This window comes from Erpetoichthys calabaricus, chromosome 12, assembly GCF_900747795.2.
Source record: "Erpetoichthys calabaricus chromosome 12, fErpCal1.3, whole genome shotgun sequence".
In the NCBI taxonomy this organism is placed as follows: domain Eukaryota; kingdom Metazoa; phylum Chordata; class Cladistia; order Polypteriformes; family Polypteridae; genus Erpetoichthys; species Erpetoichthys calabaricus.
The window spans coordinates 152,987,136-153,006,466 of NC_041405.2; the positions used below are offsets into that span (position 1 = coordinate 152,987,136).

Consider the following 19,331-nt stretch of genomic DNA (forward strand, 5'->3'; position numbering starts at 1 on the left):
GTCCCAAATTCAGTATCTCAGAAAATTAGAATATTGTGAAAAGGTTCAATATTGAAGACACCTGGTGCCACACTCTAATCAGCTAATTAACTCAAAACACCTGCAAAAGCCTTTAAATGGTCTCTCAGTCGAGTTCTGTAGGCTACACAATCATGGGGAAGACTGCTGACTTGACAGTTGTCCAAAAGACGACCATTGACACCTTGCACAAGGAGGGCAAGACACAAAAGGTCATCGCTAAAGAGGCTGGCTGTTCACAGAGCTCTGTGTCCAAGCACATTAATAGAGAGGCGAAGGGAAGGACAAGATGTGGTAGAAAAAAGTGGACAAGCAATAGAGATAACCGCACCCTGGAGAGGATTGTGAAACAAAACCCATTCAAAAATGTGGGGGAGATTCACAAAGAGTGGACTGCAGCTGGAGTCAGTGCTTCAAGAACCACCACACACAGACGTATGCAAGACATGGGTTTCAGCTGTCGCATTCCTTGTGTTAAGCCACTCTTGAACAAGAGACAGCGTCAGAAGCGTCTCGTCTGGGCTAAAGACAAAAAGGACTGGACTGCTGCTTTCTGATGAAAGTAAATTTTGCATTTCCTTTGGAAATCAAGGTCCCAGAGTCTGCAGGAAGAGAGGAGAGGCACAGAATCCACATTGCGTGAGGTCCTGTGTAAAGTTTCCACAGTCAGTGATGGTTTGGGGTGCCATGTCATCTGCTGGTGTTGGTCCATTGTGTTTTCTGAGGTCCAAGGTCAATGCAGCCGTCTACCAGGAAGTTTTAGAGCACTTCATGCTTCTTGCTGCTGACAAACTTTATGGAGATGCAGATTTCATTTTCCAACAGGACCTGGCACCTGCACACAGTGCCAAAGCAACCAGTACCTGGTTTAAGGACCATGGTATCCCTGTTCTTGATTGGCCAGCAAACTCGCCTGACCTTAACCCCATAGGGTATTGTGAAGAGGAAGATGCAATACGCCAGACCCAACAATTCAGAAGAGCTGAAGGCCACTATCAGAGCAACATGGGCTCTCATGACACCTGAGCAGTGCCACAGACTGATCGACTCCATGCCACGCTGCATTGCTGCAGTAATCCAGGCCAAAGGAGCCCCAACTAAATATTGAGTGCTGTACATGCTCATACTTTTCATGTTCATACCTTTCAGTTGGCAAACATTTCTAAAAATCCTTTTTTTGCATTGGTCTTAATTGATATTCTAATTTTCCGAGATACAGAATTTGGGACTTTCATTAGTTGTCAGTTATAATCATCAACATTAAAAGAAATAAACATTTGAAATACATCAGTCTGTGTGTAATGAATGAATCGAATATACAAGTTTCACTTTTTGAATGGAATTACTGAAAGAAATCAACTTTGTCATGATATTCTAATTTTATGACCAGCACCTGTACATATGTCATTAGTTTCTTAATTTTATCTTCAGGTTAAAAAGAAGCATAAATAGAAAATACAAGACATGAATGGGTATTAATAGTCATGTTGTCTGATGCTATCCTTTACAGGGTGAGAATCTGGGTCAGGGCTCATTCACCAAAATCTTCCAAGGATGCAAGATGGACAACAGAGACGGCGAAGTGCACGAGACGGAGGTTCTTCTGAAAGTGCTGGATACCCCCCACAAATCCTGCTGGGAGGTAAAGTACCCTCAACTCTCTTTTGTTCAGAGTTTAGAAGTTTGATCATAGAGTTCTGTACAAACTGTACCCCGATGCCAAACACTCACTGTGTATGGGGTTGGTGCTGTGGCATCTTCCTGTCACAGTTTTTTGATTTTGATTCAAGGCTGGGGACCACCATATTTGGAGTTTTCGTGAATGTCAAATGCAGTCAGTTCTGTTGATCTACAGGAGGTCTTTCAGGAATGTAACAGAATCTGCAGATATGGAAGGATTGATCCTATGAGAAAAATGGGATTGTGTTTGAGCAGGACACCAGCTCATCGGGAGGAACGGGTGCCGGGTTGTAGAGGAAGTGAGATCACTCATCTCCTGGCATGGTGTCCCTCTGAACTGAGGATAGAAAAGGAGATGGTGTTAGCATCGGCACCCCATTATTCAGTTCGGGGTGGGACTGCTTATCTAATGAGAGCCTTGAAGATGAACCCTAAGTGCAGGTACTTGACACTATTCTGTATACACAGCACACTTCCTTTTTGCAAAAATGTCAACATTTATTTCTAAATGATGGAGCTCACAGTGCTTTACAAGATGAAGAAAGAAAAATATAAAAATAAGATTAGGCAACTGTGATGGGCTGGCACCCTGCCCAGGGTTTGTTTCCTGTCTTGCTCCCTGTGTTGGCTGGGATTGGCTGCAGCAGACCCCCGTGACCCTGTAGTTAGTATATAGCAGGTTGGATAATGGATGGACGGATTAGGCAATGCTAAGTAACAGAGAATAAAGTAAGGTCCGATGGCCAGGGAGGACAAAAACAACAAAAAAAAATCTCCAGAGTGCCGGATAAAAAAAAAATCAAAATCTGCAGGGGTTTTGAGGCCACGAGACCACCTAGCCCACACTGGGCATTCTACCTAACATCAATGATTTCAATCACTCCTCAGGGCTTTCAGGCTTCACATGGAAGGATTTGATGATGATGATGATGGTCATGTGGACTTCTGGCCTTCAATCCATCAATGTAGGGACATCACGGTGCTGTGATCAGGTGGTGGTGGCGCAGATCACCACCACAGAAAACTGGAAAAAGAACAGAAGAGAAATTAGGGATTAGTACTGATTGTGGACTCACCATGAATGATAATGATAATTCAGGGTTACACTAAAATGAAGCTGTGAGAAAACCATGTTAAAGTAATGTGTTTTTAGGAGTTTTTTAAAGTGCTCCAACATATTAGCCTGCCTAATTTCTATTGGTAAACTCGTATTCCAGATATGAGGTGCATAACAGCAGTAGGCCGCCTCACCACTTCTTTTAAGTTTAGCTCTTGGAATTCTAAGCAGACCCTCATTTGAAGATCTAAGGTTACGATTTGGAGTGTCAGGTGTGAAGCATTCTGAGTTATAAGATAGAGCAGATTATTGAAGGCTTTGTAAACCATAAGCAGTATTTTAAAGTAAATTCTAAATGACACAGGTAACCAGTGTAGTGACGCTAAGACTGGGGTGATGTGCTCAGATTTTTTTTTTTTTCAAGTTAAGATTCTAGCAGCTGCATTATGCACTTGTTGTAATCGATTGATGTCTTTTTTTGTGTGGTCCTGAGAGGGAGTGCGTTACAGTAATCTAGCTGACTGAAAACAAAAGCATGAAAACATTTTTCAGCATTTTGCAAAGTTATAAGGGATCTAACTTTTGCTATATTTCTTAAGTGAAAAAATGTTGTCCTAGTAATCTGATTAATGTGTGATTTAAAATTTAGGTCAGAGTCAATAATGACCCCTAAATTGTTTACCTCTCTATTGACTTATGGATCAAGTTTATTTCTAACTAGCTGTACCCGGCCACGCGTTGCTGTGGCTCAGTCTGGTTAAATGGAAAAGAAAGAAAAGAGAAAGCGCACGTTTCTAATATGTTTTATTTCACAATGCTTGTGGGTATACAATATTTTTTGTTGTTCCATTGTCTGTGTAGATATAGAGATTGTCTGGTTTGCCGACTCTAGAACACGCAACATATAATTGTCCATGTCAGAAGCAAGTCCTTCAACATCTGCAATAAGATGCAGCAGATGCTCTATCAGACAGTTATGGCGAGTGCCCTCTTCTACGCGGTGGTGTGCTGGGGAGGCAGCATTAAGAAGAAAGACGCCTTACGCCTGGACAAACTGGTGAGGAAGGCAGACTCTATTATTGGCATGGAGCTGGACAGCTTGACATCTGTGGCAGAGCGACGGGCACTCAGCAGGCTCCTATCAATTATGGAGAATCCACTGCATCCACTAAATAGTATCATCTCCAGACAGAGGAGCAGCTTCAGCGACAGACTGCTGTCACTGTCCTGCTCCTCTGATATATTGAGAAGATCATTCCTCTCCCAAACTATGCGACTCTTGAATTCCACCCGAGGGGGTAAACGTTAACATTTAACATTATACAAAGTTATTGTCTGTTTTTCACCTGCATTATTATTATTATCAATCTTTAATTTAATATTATTTATTGTATCAGTATGCTGCTGCTGGATAATGTGAATTTCCCATTGGGATTAATAAAGTATCTATCTATCTATCTATCTATCTATCTATCTATCTATCTATCTATCTATCTATCTATCTATCTATCTATCTATCTATCTATCTGTCTGTCTGTCTGTCTGTCTGTCTGTCTGTCTGTCTGTCTGTCTGTCTGTCTGTCTGTCTGTCTGTCTGTCTGTCTGTCTATCCGTGTCTAGATCTAAACCACACAATTCTAAAGATTGGCCCTGAGCTTTGTTGATGGTGATTGCAAACGCCAATCGAATTGGGAATTGCACTCTCATAAATTGAAATGGCATATCCGTTGGAATCATAGGAATGCGAGGAATGAGGACATCTTCACCTTTGAAAGGTCCTGTCAAGATTGTTGCTTCTACCACGTTGCTCTTTAATTTTTTTACTGCAAGCCGTGTGCCATTGCAAAGCTTTGGCTGGTTAATATTTCGCAACATGATAACTGGTACGCCGATTTTCATTTGCAGTACGTGTGGTGGTATCCCTGGCAGATCGAGTGAATTCAAAAATTCTGTTGGATAATTAAGCGCTTCATCTGCTTCCACAACAGTGTCGATGGACTTGTATGGGACTGCCTCGCTTTGAATGTTAGACTGAATAATATTGTTAAGTTTGTAGACGTCTTTGTTCTTGGCTGCAAGAATAGCTCGTTCACTCAGCCAATCGTGATTCTTATAATTGGTTTGAATAGTGGGAAATACTTTTTCAAACAATTCTTCTTTTGACATCACTAAATTGCAGAAGTTATGAGGCAATGAAATTCGTCCTGAGGTCAGATCAACCGGCACCTTTCCGTTCCCAATTTCCAGCAATTGATGTGGGAATATCTCAGCTGATCGATCGTTTTGCAGCTGGACACGCATAGTTGTAGTTAATTGTAATGTCTTTACGTGTTGCCACAAAGTAGAGTATTTCAGGCAAGCATTTATTTCGTCCGCTGGTGTCGATAGAGGAATTACAGGTAATGTTTGCCTTAAATCTCCTGCAAGCAATCCTCAAGTCTGGCTGCACGTCGCTCTGCTGCTTCCTCAGTACGTATTTGAGCCATTCTTTGTCTGTTTCGCTCATTCGCTGATGCCTGTTCTTCCTCAGTTTGATTTGCAATTACTCGTCGCACTGCTTCCGCTCTGCGAGTACAATGACTTAAGTTTGATCTTCTGCTAGGTATTATTTGGATGAACTAAGGCGTGTGTTGCTTTTACGTCCAACAGATGGCACTGTGTTTTCAAAAAAAGCATGTTTTTACCTGTCACAGGTGTGACATCTATATAATAGGTATATAAAAACATGCGCGTATTCGAATGCAACGTTGTGTCAAAATTTCAAAGCAATCGGTGAAGAACTTTCGGAGATTTAAGGTTTTGAACAAACGAACATTTACATTTTTATTTATATAGATAACCTCATTATATCCATTTTTGCCAATCACTAAGATTTCTGTTTTCTCCTTATTTAGTTTGAGAAAATTACTACTCATCCATTTAGAAACACAAGTAAGACATTGTGTTAGTGAAACAAGAGAGTCGGGGGCATCAGGCGCTATTGAAAAATACAGTTGTGTGTCATCAGCATAGCTGTGGTGGCTCACATTATGCCTTGAGATAATCTGACCTCATTGAAACTTGGAGATCGAGAAGAGCAGCGGACCCAGGATATAGCCTTGTGGACCACCATATAGAATATCATGTGCCTTTGAAGTATAATTACCACAACTAACAAAGAATTTTCTACTTGTCAAGTAAGACTCAAACCAATTTAAGACCCTCCAGAGAGAGGCCCACCCACTGACTAAGGCGATTTCTAAGAATATTGTGATCAGTGGTGTCAAATGCGGCACTCAGATCTAAGAGGATGAGAACAGATAAACAACAACACAACATCTCTCTGCTTTTACCCGCAAGGCATTTACTACTTTAACTACTTTCTCCAGGATCGTTTTTCTTTTGAGCCCACCTAGGTTATGTGGGAATGCTAATAGGTTATCCTGATAAACTGGAGTGAATGGATCACAGAATAGGACTGGGAAGATACAGCCCATGTTAACGTCCCAGGGTCTTTGTGTGGAAGTGCTTGGTATCTGGGACTGTGATGAATGACATTCCATTCAAGATGGGATCCTCCATTTTCTCACATTACTCTCTACATAGAATTGCATCTTTTGGCCTTCTTAAAGTCTCTAGGATTCTGCTACAGAATGTTTTCCAAGTGATTTCATTGGCTGTTTATAGAGTATAAATGGATGATCCAAAAGTTATGCGTGCAGAGGAGAGCAGTGACTGCATTCTTACCTCATGAGTCGAGTGTCCTGCATGTAGCTCTTGCCTGGCTGGAGTTTGCATGTTACATACCTCCAACATTCCCAAAGATGTGCAAGTTAGATACCAGGAACCCTGAATTTGCCCGTGTAAGTGTGTGTGTGTGTGTGTGTGTGTGTGAGTGGGTCCTGCGATACACTAGCGTTGGGTCCAAGACTGTTTTCTGCCATAATCCCAGGGTTCTTGGAATAGGCTGTGACCCCAGTGACACTGACTTGAATAAAATGGGTTTGAGAATAAGTGGATTATGCTTTTCTTGTAACAATGCACAATGATGAGATGCTGTCACTCCAGAATGAATTTCATTAATGTTCTTCTACTCTTTCCACAGTCATTTTTCGAAGCTGCCAGTGTGATGAGTCAACTTTCCCATAAGCATCTCATTCTTGTCTATGGAATTTGCATTCATGGATCAGAAAGTGAGTGATGCTTTGTCTGTTCTCACATTCTTTAAACTGTCCATTTAGTGACACAGCGTGGGTGAATTGTAAACTAGTGGGAGTTGAAAATTCCATTTGGCCTTGGAAAACGTTTCCATTTCTGTGTGTGTAAATATGTCTCCAGGATGTTACTCCTTAGACTTCCTCTGTATATTGTTGGATAACAAACAGTTTTGCTTTATATAGTTTCATTGCCATAGCAAACATCATTCTTCACTTTGGACAACTGCCTGTGTATTGTTACAATCAGAGAGTAAAATCTGGAAAGTGAAAGGACAAATCACTCATCTGGGGTCAAACGGGAAGTCTGTAATGTGAAGTGAAAGGTTTGGAGTCCTGTTCTGCATTTCTTGAGCTGCCATTCTAGGACACTGGCTCCTACAAAGATTTGTTATTTTTATAGTTTCTTTCCATAAACTCTCAAGGCATTTTACAGTACGTGTATGAAAGGGAACCTTGGATTTCACTGTTCTGCAAAATGAAGTGAATTACAGTAGTTATCTCAGTGTCACCAAATGAATGAGGAGAACACCCAGCAACCTTATAATATAATATAATATAATATAATATAATATAATATAATATAATATAATATAATATAATATAATATAATATAATATAATATAATAGGGCACAGTAGTTTACAATGTTGCCTTAGAGCTCCAGATCCTACATTTTAAGCTTTGGTCTTTTTACTCCCTATGTGGACTTTTCACATTCTCATGTTCTCCATTTTCCTCCCACACTCCCATAGGGTTAGCCAGTCACTCCTACATGACTCCTTGGGTGTGTGGGTGTGTGTGTGCGTGCATGAGCATTAATAATAATAATAATTCATTACATTTATATAGCACTTTTATCAGTACTCAAAGTGCTATTCACACAAGGAGGAACCGGGAGGTGAATCCACAATCCTCCACAGACTCCTTACTGCAAAGCAGCAGCACTACCACTGCGCCACCTGTTAGACAACCCATCGCCCAAATCTGGGGTTCTAGCTTCATGTGACTAAGAATTGAATTAAATATATTTTATAGATTTTAATATAATATAATATAATATAATATAATATAATATAATATAATATAATATAATATAATAGTTTGGGGGCGGCACGGTGGCGCAGTGGGTAGAGCTGCTGCCTCGCAGTTGGGGGACCTGGGGACCCGGGTTTGCTTCCCGGGTCCTCCCTGCGTGGAGTTTGCATGTTCTCCCCGTGTCTGCGTGGGTTTCCTCCCACAGTCCAAAGACATGCAGGTTAGGTGGATTGGCAATTCTTAATTGGCCCTAGTGTGTGCTTGGTGTGTGGGTGTGTTTGTGTGTGTCCTGCGGTGGATTGGCATCCTGCCCGGGATTGGTTCCTGCCTTGTGCCCTGTGTTGGCTGGGATTGGCTCCAGCAGACCCCCGTGACCCTGTGTTCGGATTCAGCGGGTTGAAAAATGGATGGATGGATAATAGTGTGGTGACACAGTGGTTAGCACTCTTGCCTTACATCTCCATGCACTGAGTTAAAGTCCTTGGCCCAGTTAGTGCCTATGTGGACTTTCACATTTTCCCAGTTCTCCATGTACCTCCCACACTCCCATAGGTTTGCCTGTCACTCCTGCTGTAATTGACTCCTTTTAAGTTTGTGCGTGTGTGTGTGTGTGTGTGTGCATGCGAGAACAATGAGACAAGCTTGTGCCCATTTCCAATACTGGTGAGTAGTATTATGCGGGGACGTATTGTCAAACTGTCAATCAAAATGATTAATGACCTTTAAGCCCCGCCCCTTTTGCTGACTGCCAGAACACTTTCTGTCAAAAATGATGGATGACCTTAAGCCCCGCCCCCTTCGGAGGCGCACTTCCGGTCCCGCCCCTTCGGCGACGCACTTCCGGTCCCCGCTCCGCCCCTTCGGCGACGCGCATCCCGTCCCCACCCCGTCGATGATTTTAATATTAACACGAAAATAAAATATCTCTCTACCCCTTTGCTTTTTTTTATCTAAGTCCAACAGCTTTCCATTTCACAGAAAGACAAGCAGCCCCGATCTCTCTCTACACACCGAGATTATCTGACAGGAGCTGCGCGCCGCCGATGTGGGGTGGCTAGGTCCGTTTTCAAACAGGTGAATTTTGAACATCATGTCCTAGGATTGGTTAACACTGTGGACACAGGTGCTACATCTCCGTCATATTGACCTTTACAGAGTAAAGATTATACAATCTTTTACACTCTCCATTACAAGATCCACAGCCCCGCAGAAAGTTTGACAATTAAGTGGAGACCCTTTAGTTTGTCAGGATCATGGGGTTAGCGCACAGGTCCCTATTCTAAAATATCTTAGATTATATCTATTTAGTTAGCATGTTGGCACTGTTCATTTTCAATATATGTGGTATATGTCCCTGTCCAGGGGCTTCTGGTCAAAAAGGTTAAAACAGAGATCCAACATATCCCTATTGAAACAGCAACATTTGTTATTAAGTGTATAGGTTCGTCTTGCATTCTAATTCTTAAAGCTGTGTCAAACTATGGTTCATTTCAAAGCAAAACGCAGCCAATCATTTTGCTTATAACTAAATTAAATAAATCTTATAAACAGAACCCAGTGCTTGATAATACTTAACACTAATAGATATCATTAAAGGCTACTTCTGTGTTTTATTCAGTTGTAATATTTTTAATATGTTTTATTTAAAAATTAATTCTTTATGACATATTCAGACTATTCCAGACTGCACACGTCAAAAAGGTTTCTTTTCATGCTGGTTTTGTCCCCATATCAATGTTTTTTTATACCTTATGACAGTTTTTCAAAATGTTCTTCCTGAATCTGGAGGAACACAAGCCCAACTTTTAGTGCCAGATAAGATTCTAACAATAGCAGGCTAATGTTAATTAGCATCATACTAACAGATGTTAAATAATGTTTTCCGCAACTCTTTGCAACCCCGAGGAATGGTCTAAACAGATGACCGTTTAGCTAATAATATACCGTAGAACACGTAGGTTCTGTTGTAGTGTGCTGTGAGCTTGGGGTGATCCCTTGTTGATCCGGTCTTAATATGATTTTTAATCTCCTCTGCGACTTAGTATTTGTAAATTTTAGTTTTTACTATCTTATATTTGTGATATGGGTGAGTCAATGTTTCATTTTGGAATAATAATAATGTCTAGCTTAACTCTGCCCTTGACTGTGATCACCGCACAAACCCTGGTCCTTTGACTCGTATTCAAGAAGATTGCAGACACCAGTTGACTCTTGGAATCCCAGTTCAAATTTGCATCCCCTTCATCCTGAATGCTACTAAAACAAAGGGTGCTTTTTCACAAACAGAGGGGGAAAGCAGTTTTCAAGGATAACTGTCCTATGTAACCTGGACTACCTAAAAGAAAGAATAAACCTCACAGTTTTAGTAAAATTTTAATCCTTGTGTTAGCACCTATAATAGATATTATGTAAATATTCACTAAAACATTTTCCTTCCTGATTTGCCTAACGTGTCCAAAATAGGCCTAATCGTCAGCCCTGTAGTGTATAGGCTCATATAACATACTATAACATACTATAACCATTCTTATTTTTCAGGGGCTCATAACTGATGTAAAATGGAAGGCTCTTACCAAGCGTTAACAGAATTTCTAAAACTTTGTATTATACACAGTACCCTGAGTACCAAGTGGTTATAACCTGTCGATGAAAATGCTGATTTAAATTAAAGCCTGACCAAGATAACAACTGTTTTCTAATCATCATACAAAATGTTTAGTAAATAAAGAGAGACTAAATACAATTTATAACAAAAATGGAACGCCGATGGACAGCTGAATAACCGAGGGAATCTAATTTAGCTTGAAGTGCCACAGAGTGATTTACAAATAAACCCCTACAACAGCGGTTCTCAAACTGTGAGGCGGGCCCCACCTAGGGGGCGCGAAGATGTGAAAAAAAGAAAACAAGAATCGAAAATATGAAAAATACATCTATTGAACCCAAAACAAATTAACTTAAACTACATTCTGATACTAGAAAATAAATATCGAGATAAGATAAATGGCGATAAAAGTTAAGTAGGTATAATAAAATATGCAAATAAACTGTAATGAGAATACAATCTGATTTTTATTTATTTTTTCATGACTAGCCTGACAAAGATGTGGCCATATCAGAAAAATAACCGTACATTTGTGTTTTGAGCAGAATCTGAATTACTTGGGCTTGCAAAAAATATATGTGATAGAAGATATCAGATGTCTCCAGTTCCTACCCAGTTCCTTTAGGGACTTTATACTGGCTATTATCATTTAAAATGAGTACAGTACAGAAATTAAGTTACAGTATATGCTATGTCTGGGGTGGATGTGATCAGAAAGGCACTGATGATTTCAAAGATCAGTCAAGAAAACTGTTGGAAAAATGGGCAGAACTCTTTTGGAAACAAGGACTTTTCTTATAATGTTTTAAAATTGGACCTTTACAAAGATGCTTTTAGATGCTTTATTTTCTAAAGAGACTTTATTTTCATGTTAAAGCAACTGGTCGTTTTACTTGGCTACTGAAAATGTATTTTGTTCACTAATGCTTTAGTGTTAAATTAAGAATTACCTGAATATTTGATAATTAGTTTAAGCAGAAAGAGTAATTAGCTCTGCTATTTTGTGAGCTATACAAGCGTGCTGAGCTGTTGGCTCCCATTTATGAGGTCACTAGCATGAGCTAAAGCTGCTGATTTTAAAAACATGATTTTAGTTCAATGAACTTTGGATGTGCAGAAGAGCGCTTCTTACAACCCTTGCCTCTAGTTAAACAAGCACACCGCAACTATAGCCTCCTGGCTCTAAGAGCAGAAGCGTATGAGCTATGAATGAATTTTCAGAGGCAAGAAATTTAAATGTAATAAAGGTAAAGTTGTCTTGGAGACAGGATGACCACATCATACTCAGATTAGCTTTATCAAATCAGCATAAAAGAAAGATCTTGACTTATGGCTGATACCTCAAACAACACAAAAAATGGGTCACCTGGAAAAAAACGAAACATCTAGCAATACCAGGTAGTGTGGTGTTCACACTTTATTTTTCTTTTGTTTTATGGCCCTGTGTATTTGACCTATAATACTTTTCTTTTTCTCTTGCCTGTTATGGAGCTCTGTCTAAAGTTACAGGAATTGCGAAGTGATGAACTATTTTGGTAAGAATATGTGTTAAGGTCTATGTAAGAAAGAGTATAAAGGGGAAAAGTGTCACCCTAGGACCCTCCCATGACAAAACAAAAATCATAATTGGGCTTTTCTGTTTTTTAATTAAAAATAGTAAAATGTTTTCTAATTATCCCCTGTGTTAATAGAAATAATTTTAGTTTTTGAGTAGACAGAAAATATCAACATTTTGTGCTAGTGTAACAGAGAGTGTTTTTAAATGCACGTACAAAACTGGGATAAGGTGTGGAACCTGCTTTCTTATAAAGCTCCGTTTAAATGCACAAGTGTATTTATAAAGTTTTCCTTTGTCAAAAGGCTCCTATGTTATAGAAATGAGCTAAGCAAAAAATTAAAAATCATCATCATAAGCACGGCCATTCCTTTCATTACTAGTTTAATAGGTTTGAGAGGATAAATATGAATACACACAACAGATGTGCCTAGTCCCACAAAAACAAAAGGCTACAAGGCGGCGGAACGCTACGGAAATGGACCTGAATAAACAAATGAAATTCATACTCGAACGTGGTGACTTGAACTCCGAGGCAAAAGTAAAACTTTATACGAGCGTCTTACAAAGATACCTGGCGTTTGTGAAAAAAAAGAAACGGTTACCACAGAAAAATGTATACAAACTTTTTAAGGACGTAAATAAAAACAGACAACCGGGTCTCAGGTTCCCTGTGTATTAAGATATAATCTCATACATACAGGTACATCTTATACTATTCATGTATCCCCATTATTCAACAATACACTTTTGATACATCTAAAAATCATCCGGACTTTGGGGCTACTATAGGCTGTATTAAAATAATTACATTTCATTTAGAGGAATGAAAACACAGTTGCATTAAGCTCCTGGTCCCTGTTCATCCTTGGAGGCTGTCTCCAACCGGCTATCCAAATGAGAGTTTATAAAGTAAAAATGTTTCGTTACGTCAGACTTTTAAAAACAGGCGGATTTGTACAGAAAACAAAAAGTTACAGCAGGATTCCGTTTCGAAAGAGTATGCGTTTCCCAAGCAGGCCCTTCTGTACGTAGTTCAGAATACGGACATGTTATTATGTCAGAGCAAATGCCTACAATCTCTGCCTGCGCTTTTAAGCCACTCCTGAATATTCTCAGAGAAGAGGCTCTGTTTGAATTTCCAGACGCCGAGACAAAAACAAATTGAACGGATTATCCCGTTTCGGTAAACAGAAAGAACCACTATTGCTGAACATAATAATTAATGGTAACCTATGAACATTTTTAAATTTAAAAGCCCAGCCCCTCTCGTTTTAAACAGCTGTCATTTTTAAAAAAGGGAGTTACCGGAGAATCAACTTGGAAACATTAATATTAAGGATAAAATGTAAGGATTCTGCCATCCGTTTTTTAAACATACTCATTTGGCGCATATAATAATCAAAAATATGCCCTACCGTGATCTCTTTAATGGGTGTGTGTGCTGACTAGGCAAGTGAGAACGGCGTCAGCCCTCAGAGTTATTTTATAGGCAAAAAGCAGGAATTGTTTTTTTTGAAATGTAATTTATAATAACAGATACGTGCCAATTTTAAACGGGGAGATGTATATTGGAGTCTATTTGATGCACATTATGGTGTCAGCTACCGGCTTGCACCGTATCTGGCAGCAGGGTTGTGAATCACCCCCCTTTCTATAACCTCGCGCGCAAAGAATGCAAAGAATTCCTCAGACGGCCGGGCACCCGAGCAGAAGTGGGACCGAGCAGCTTTCCAGCACACGCGAACGGACCTCGCCACCCCCCATCGGCGGCGCGCAGCTCCTGTCAGAGAATCTCGGTGTGTAGAGAGAGATCGGGGCTGCTTGTCTTTCTGTGAAATGGAAAGCTGTTGGATTTAGATAAAAAAAAGCAAAGGGGTAGAGAGATATTTTATTTTCGTGTTAATATTAAAATCATCGATAGAATGAAGAAGATGAGCCGCTTTTTTATACAGCACTTTCAGAAGTGGTGGGGCCAGCCAACAGGTGCTGCCTGACCGAGGGCATGTTGGAACATATTCTCGGGATGCCCCAGGACATGTTTGGGCTTGCCTTCGGGAGGTGGGGGGTGGAATGTGGTTGGGGTGGTGATGGTGGGTTCAAGGAGGAGGCAGATATCCATCAAACGGCTCTTGACAGAAAGGACCTCGGACCAGGTGAAGGGGGGTAATGGTGGGCTCAAGGAAGGGGCAGACATCCATCAAAAAAGCCTTTGACAGAAAGGAGAACCGAGCAGGCGAAGGGGGGCTCAAGGAGGGGACCGGATGTGCGTCACCAATCCACCGACAGGGGGCGGTATGCATCATTCAAATCCACCAATCAGAGGGGCAGGGGCGGGGGACCGGACATGCGTCACCAAAGGGACGGGGCGGGGGACGGGATGCGCGTCGCCGAAGGGGCTGGGGACCGGAAGTGCATCACCGAAGGGGCGGGTCCGGAAGAGCGCCCCCGAAGGGGGCGGGGCTTAAGGTCATCCATCATTTTTGACAGAAAGTGTTCTGGCAGTCAGCCAAAAGGGGCGGGGCTTAAAGGTCATTAATCATTTTGATTGACAGTTTGACAGTACATCCCCGCATAATACTACTCTGGTGGAATAGATTCCAGCTTCCTGTGACCAGGAATTGAGCTGGATTTGAAAATTTTATAATATAATATAATATAATATTCATCCATCCATCCATTTTCCAACCCACTGAATCTGAACACAGGGTCACGGGGGTCTGCTGGAGCCAATCCCAGCCAACACAGGGCACAAGGCAGGGAACCAATCCTGGGCAGGGTGCCAATATAATATAATATAATATAATATAATATAATATAATATAATATAATATAATATAGGGCGGCACGGTGGCGCAGTGGGTAGCGCTGCTGCCTCACAGTTGGGAGACCTGGGGACCTGGGTTCACTTCCCGGGTCCTCCCTGCATGGAGTTTGCATGTTCTCCCTGTGTCTGTGTGGGTTTCCTCCCACAGTCCAAAGACATGCTGGTTAGGTGGACTGGCGATTCTAAATTGGCCCTAGTGTGTGTTTGTGTGTGCCCTGTGGTGGGTTAGCACCCTGCCCGGGATTGGTTCCTGCCTTGTGCCCTGTGTTGGCTCCAGCAGACCCCCGTGACCCTGTGTTCAGATTCAGCGGGTTGGATAATGGATGGATAATATAATATAATGACATGGTGGTTAGTTCCTACCTAGTACCAAATGCTTTAGACTTAGGTTCCTGCTTCCTGTAATCCAGAACTGGCCTGAGTTTGAAAACTACCTAATATAATATAATATAATATAATATAATATAATATAATATAATATAATATAATATAATATACTGTGGTGGGCTGGCACTCTGCCTAGGGTTTGTTTCCTGCCTTGTGCCCTGTGTTGGCTGGGATTGGCTCCAGCAGACCCCCGTGACCTTGCGTTAGGATATAGCGGGTTGGATAATGGATAATATAATATAATATAATATAATATAATATAATATAATATAATATAATATAATAGCATGGTGACACAGTGTTTAGCACTCTTGCCTTAAATCTCCAGTTGCTGCCTCTGTGGACTTTTCACATTTTCCCAGTTCTCCATGTACCTCTCACACTCTCATAGGTTTGCCTGTCCCTCCTGCTGTAATTGACTCCTTCTAGGTGTGTGTTTGTGGGTGTGTGTGTGCATGTGTGTGTTTGTGCGTGTGTGAGTGCGTGCGCCTGTGTGTGTGTGCGTGTGTGTGTGTGCATACATGAGCAATGAGACAAGCTTGTGCCCAAATCCAATACTGGTGGAATAGATTCCAGCTTCCTGTGACCAGTAGTTGAGCTGGATTTGAAAGTCTCAAAAGTTTTGAGAATGACACAAATATTAATTTTCACAAAGTTTGCTGCCTCAGTTTTTATGATGGCAATTTGCATTGACTCCAGAATGTTCTGAAGAGTGATCAGATGAATTGTAACTAATTGTAATTAGTCCCTCTTTGCCATGAAAATGAAGTTAATCCCAAAAAACCCATTTCGACTGCTGTTGTGAAGAAGGCTTCAGGGAGCCCAAGAAAATGCAGCAAGCGCCAGGACCGTCTCCTAAAGTTGATTCAGCTGCGGGATCGGGGGAACCACCAGTGCAGATCTTGATCAGGAATTGCAGCAGGCAGGTGTGAGTGAGGTGAAGACTTATGGAGGATGGCCTGGTGGGTGTCAAGAAGAGCAGCAAAGAAGCCAAGAAAAACATCAGGGCCAGACTGATATTCTGGGATTGGATTGCTGAGGACTGCTGGGGGAAAGTCATTTTCTCTGATGAATCCCCTTTCTGATTGTTTGGGGCATCCGGAAAAAAAGAAAAGGTGAGCGGCGCTACCATCAGTCCTGTGTCAGGTGAGCAGTAAAGCATCCTGGGATCACTCGTGTGGGTTTGCTTCTCAGCCAAGGCAGTGGGCTCACTCACAATTTGGCCTAAGAACACAGCCATGAATAAAGAATGGGACCAAAACATCCTCCGAGAGCAACTTCTCCCAACCATCCAAGAACAGTTTGGTGACCAACAATGAACAATCCAGCATGATGGAGCACCAGGCCATAAGCAAAAGTGAGAAGTAAGTGGCTCGGGGAAAAAAACATCGAAATTTGGGGTCCATGGCCAGGAAACTCCCATTGAAAACTTGTGGTCAATCCTCAAGAGGCTGGTGGACAAACAAAACCCAACAATTCTGACAAACAGCAAGCATTGATTCTGCAATAATGGGCTGCCATCAGTCAGGATTGGGCCCAGAAGTTGATGGACAGACAGCCTGCCAGAGAACTTGTGGTCAATCCTCAAGAGGCTGGTGGACAAACAAAACCCAACAATTCTGACAAACGGCAAGCATTGATTCTGCAATAATGGGCTGCCATCAGTCAGGATTGGGCCCAGAAGTTGATGGACAGACAGCCTGCCAGAGGTCTTGAAAAAGAAAGAAGGGCCAACACTGCAAATATCGACTCTGTGCATAAATTTCATGTCATTGTCACTAAAAGCCTGTGAAACTTATGAACTGCTTGTAATTCTACGTCAGTATACCAGAGAAACATCTGACAAAAAGATCTAAAGACACTGAAGCAGCAAACTTTGTGAAAACCAACACTTGGGTCATTCTCAAAACTTTTGGTCACGGCTGTAGATGATGGCCTTTGATCCTTTGAAGGTTTCTTCCTGCCTTCTATCCTATGCTGCCAGGCTGCCATCCATCTCCTTTATTGTAATACGTGGATTTCAAAAATATTTAGATGTTTTCCTGTTAAACCACATGCCGCTGCAGTCCTGCTGCTAATTCTTTCAGGCTTTACTCAGTCTTGTTCCAGATGTTCTTTTCAGGAAATGAGACCACCACAGGGAGGGTTTGGGCACTAAGGGTGTGTGTTGCCTTCTTGTGAATTCATCAAGGATGTTTTAATGATGCCCTTTACTGAAGGCACTACACCAAATCGAGAATCCTAAACTGATTGAGAGACCAGTTTCACGTCATGTTTTTAATTTATGTAAAGTGGGTGATTCTGTAGGCAAGTTCTAAAATTGCTGGGTGGAATGTCACGCCACACTGAAGTCCAATGATTCCAATGCCTTTTCATGTTTTGCATCTTGGTGTTTTTATTTAGAAACTTAAAACGATCTCCCGTCCTCACTAGCATTTTCTCATTGTTTATGAAAGAGTCTCGGGTCACACTGGGCTCGCGGGCATCAGCAGAATCAGAACGAGGAAGGGTCCTCCATACTAGACATTCATTTGCAGTTTAAATTCACACACTGTGAACAGAAACTGCGAAAAAACAAAAAATAGATTGCTTGGTTTGGACTGACAAAGAGGTGGAATTGTTATTGAAAGCATAAGGTGAGCAAAGCAGCTGAGAAAATGTACTGAGTAGGAGCCAATTATGGAAGGGTCACATAATAAGTGTGGAAGAAAGGAGAAAATGGAGGCCAATGTCTGCCCTTTCTAGTGTTGTAGCATTGGACATGAGATGATCAGCTGTCAGGGCTCCTCAAAGTTCTAGTCTTGGCTGACCCCAGCTCTGAGAGCGAGTCACGTATTTTATCAGACTCCGACACTCGGTTGGCATCGTTTTATAAGTAACACTTTATGACTATGTGTCTCCGTTAAAGCCTGTTGCTCTGTTTAGCCATTAATAACAGTTAACATTGTCCCCATTGTTTTTGTTATGTGTTTTCTGTCCCTAGATGTCATGGTGCAGGAATACGTCAAGTATGGTGCTCTGGATCTGTTTCTAAAGAGGAATCGCAGCACAGTGCAGGTCCGCTGGAAATTGGATGTGGCCCGCCAGCTTGCTTGTGCCCTGAACTACCTGGTGAGAGCAACTTGCCCAAAGATGGCGGTCGGGGAATTTCAGCAGGTTTCATTTCCTCTGCCCAAAGGGAATCTCGCTAAAGCGCACTGTTTAATGGTGGTGCAATCCCTTAATAGACCAGTCCATGTTCATTTGACCTTGGCTTTAACTAGACTAGCCACAGAGTGCTGTGCTGTGGGTGTTCAAAATTACCCATAAGCCATTGCAAACGTGCTGTCCTGTGTCAGCTTCTATCTGTTATGGCTACTGCGTAATTTTCAAATTGATTTTACTCTTTGATGTACCTTTGTATATCAGAGCTGCATTCCTAGTAGACCTCTCCCCCTCGTTCATTGGTCAAGAATCCTCTCTGCCTCTCCTCAGTCATTCATTGGTCAAGAATCTTGTCCATCTCTCACCTGCTCATTCATTGGTCAAGAATCCTGTTCGTCTCTCTCCCGCTCATTCATTAGTCAAGAATCCTGTCTTCAACTCAAAAGCACAGTAGTAGGAAACATGTCTTTTCTGTTTATGTTGTATGCTGAATTTTCCAGAAGTATTAATAATTTTGCTATCAGAAAATGCATACATTTTACACATTTTAAGCATGTGAATGAATAACAGACATGTGGATTATGTGGCACAACAAGGATGTTTTTCATTTTGTTTGCCATTGTCCAGTGTTGGTCACCATTGGGTCCCATTCTCTTAGAATCTTTGTTATGTACTTTCCCCACGAAAACATTAGATTAAAAAATATCTTGGCCGCCAATACAAAATATATGTGGTAACTAAAATATACAATAAATATCGCTTTTGGGTGGAGTGTTCCTTTAAGTGCAAGGCATAGTTTAAGGATGTGATTGAATTACGGACAGGGGA

The 19,331-nt window shown here is 41.4% G+C and overlaps 1 protein-coding gene across 1 annotated transcript in view; it reads left to right on the forward strand.

The window, feature by feature from the left end:
* Positions 1-19,331, forward strand: part of jak3 (Janus kinase 3 (a protein tyrosine kinase, leukocyte)) — a 156,257-nt gene that overhangs the window by 68,939 nt on the left and 67,987 nt on the right. The window contains exons 11-13 of the mRNA XM_051934977.1: positions 1,529-1,660; positions 6,840-6,927; positions 18,343-18,470. Of these exons, the coding sequence (XP_051790937.1) occupies positions 1,529-1,660; positions 6,840-6,927; positions 18,343-18,470 (348 nt within the window). The remainder of the gene's footprint in view (positions 1-1,528; positions 1,661-6,839; positions 6,928-18,342; positions 18,471-19,331) is intronic.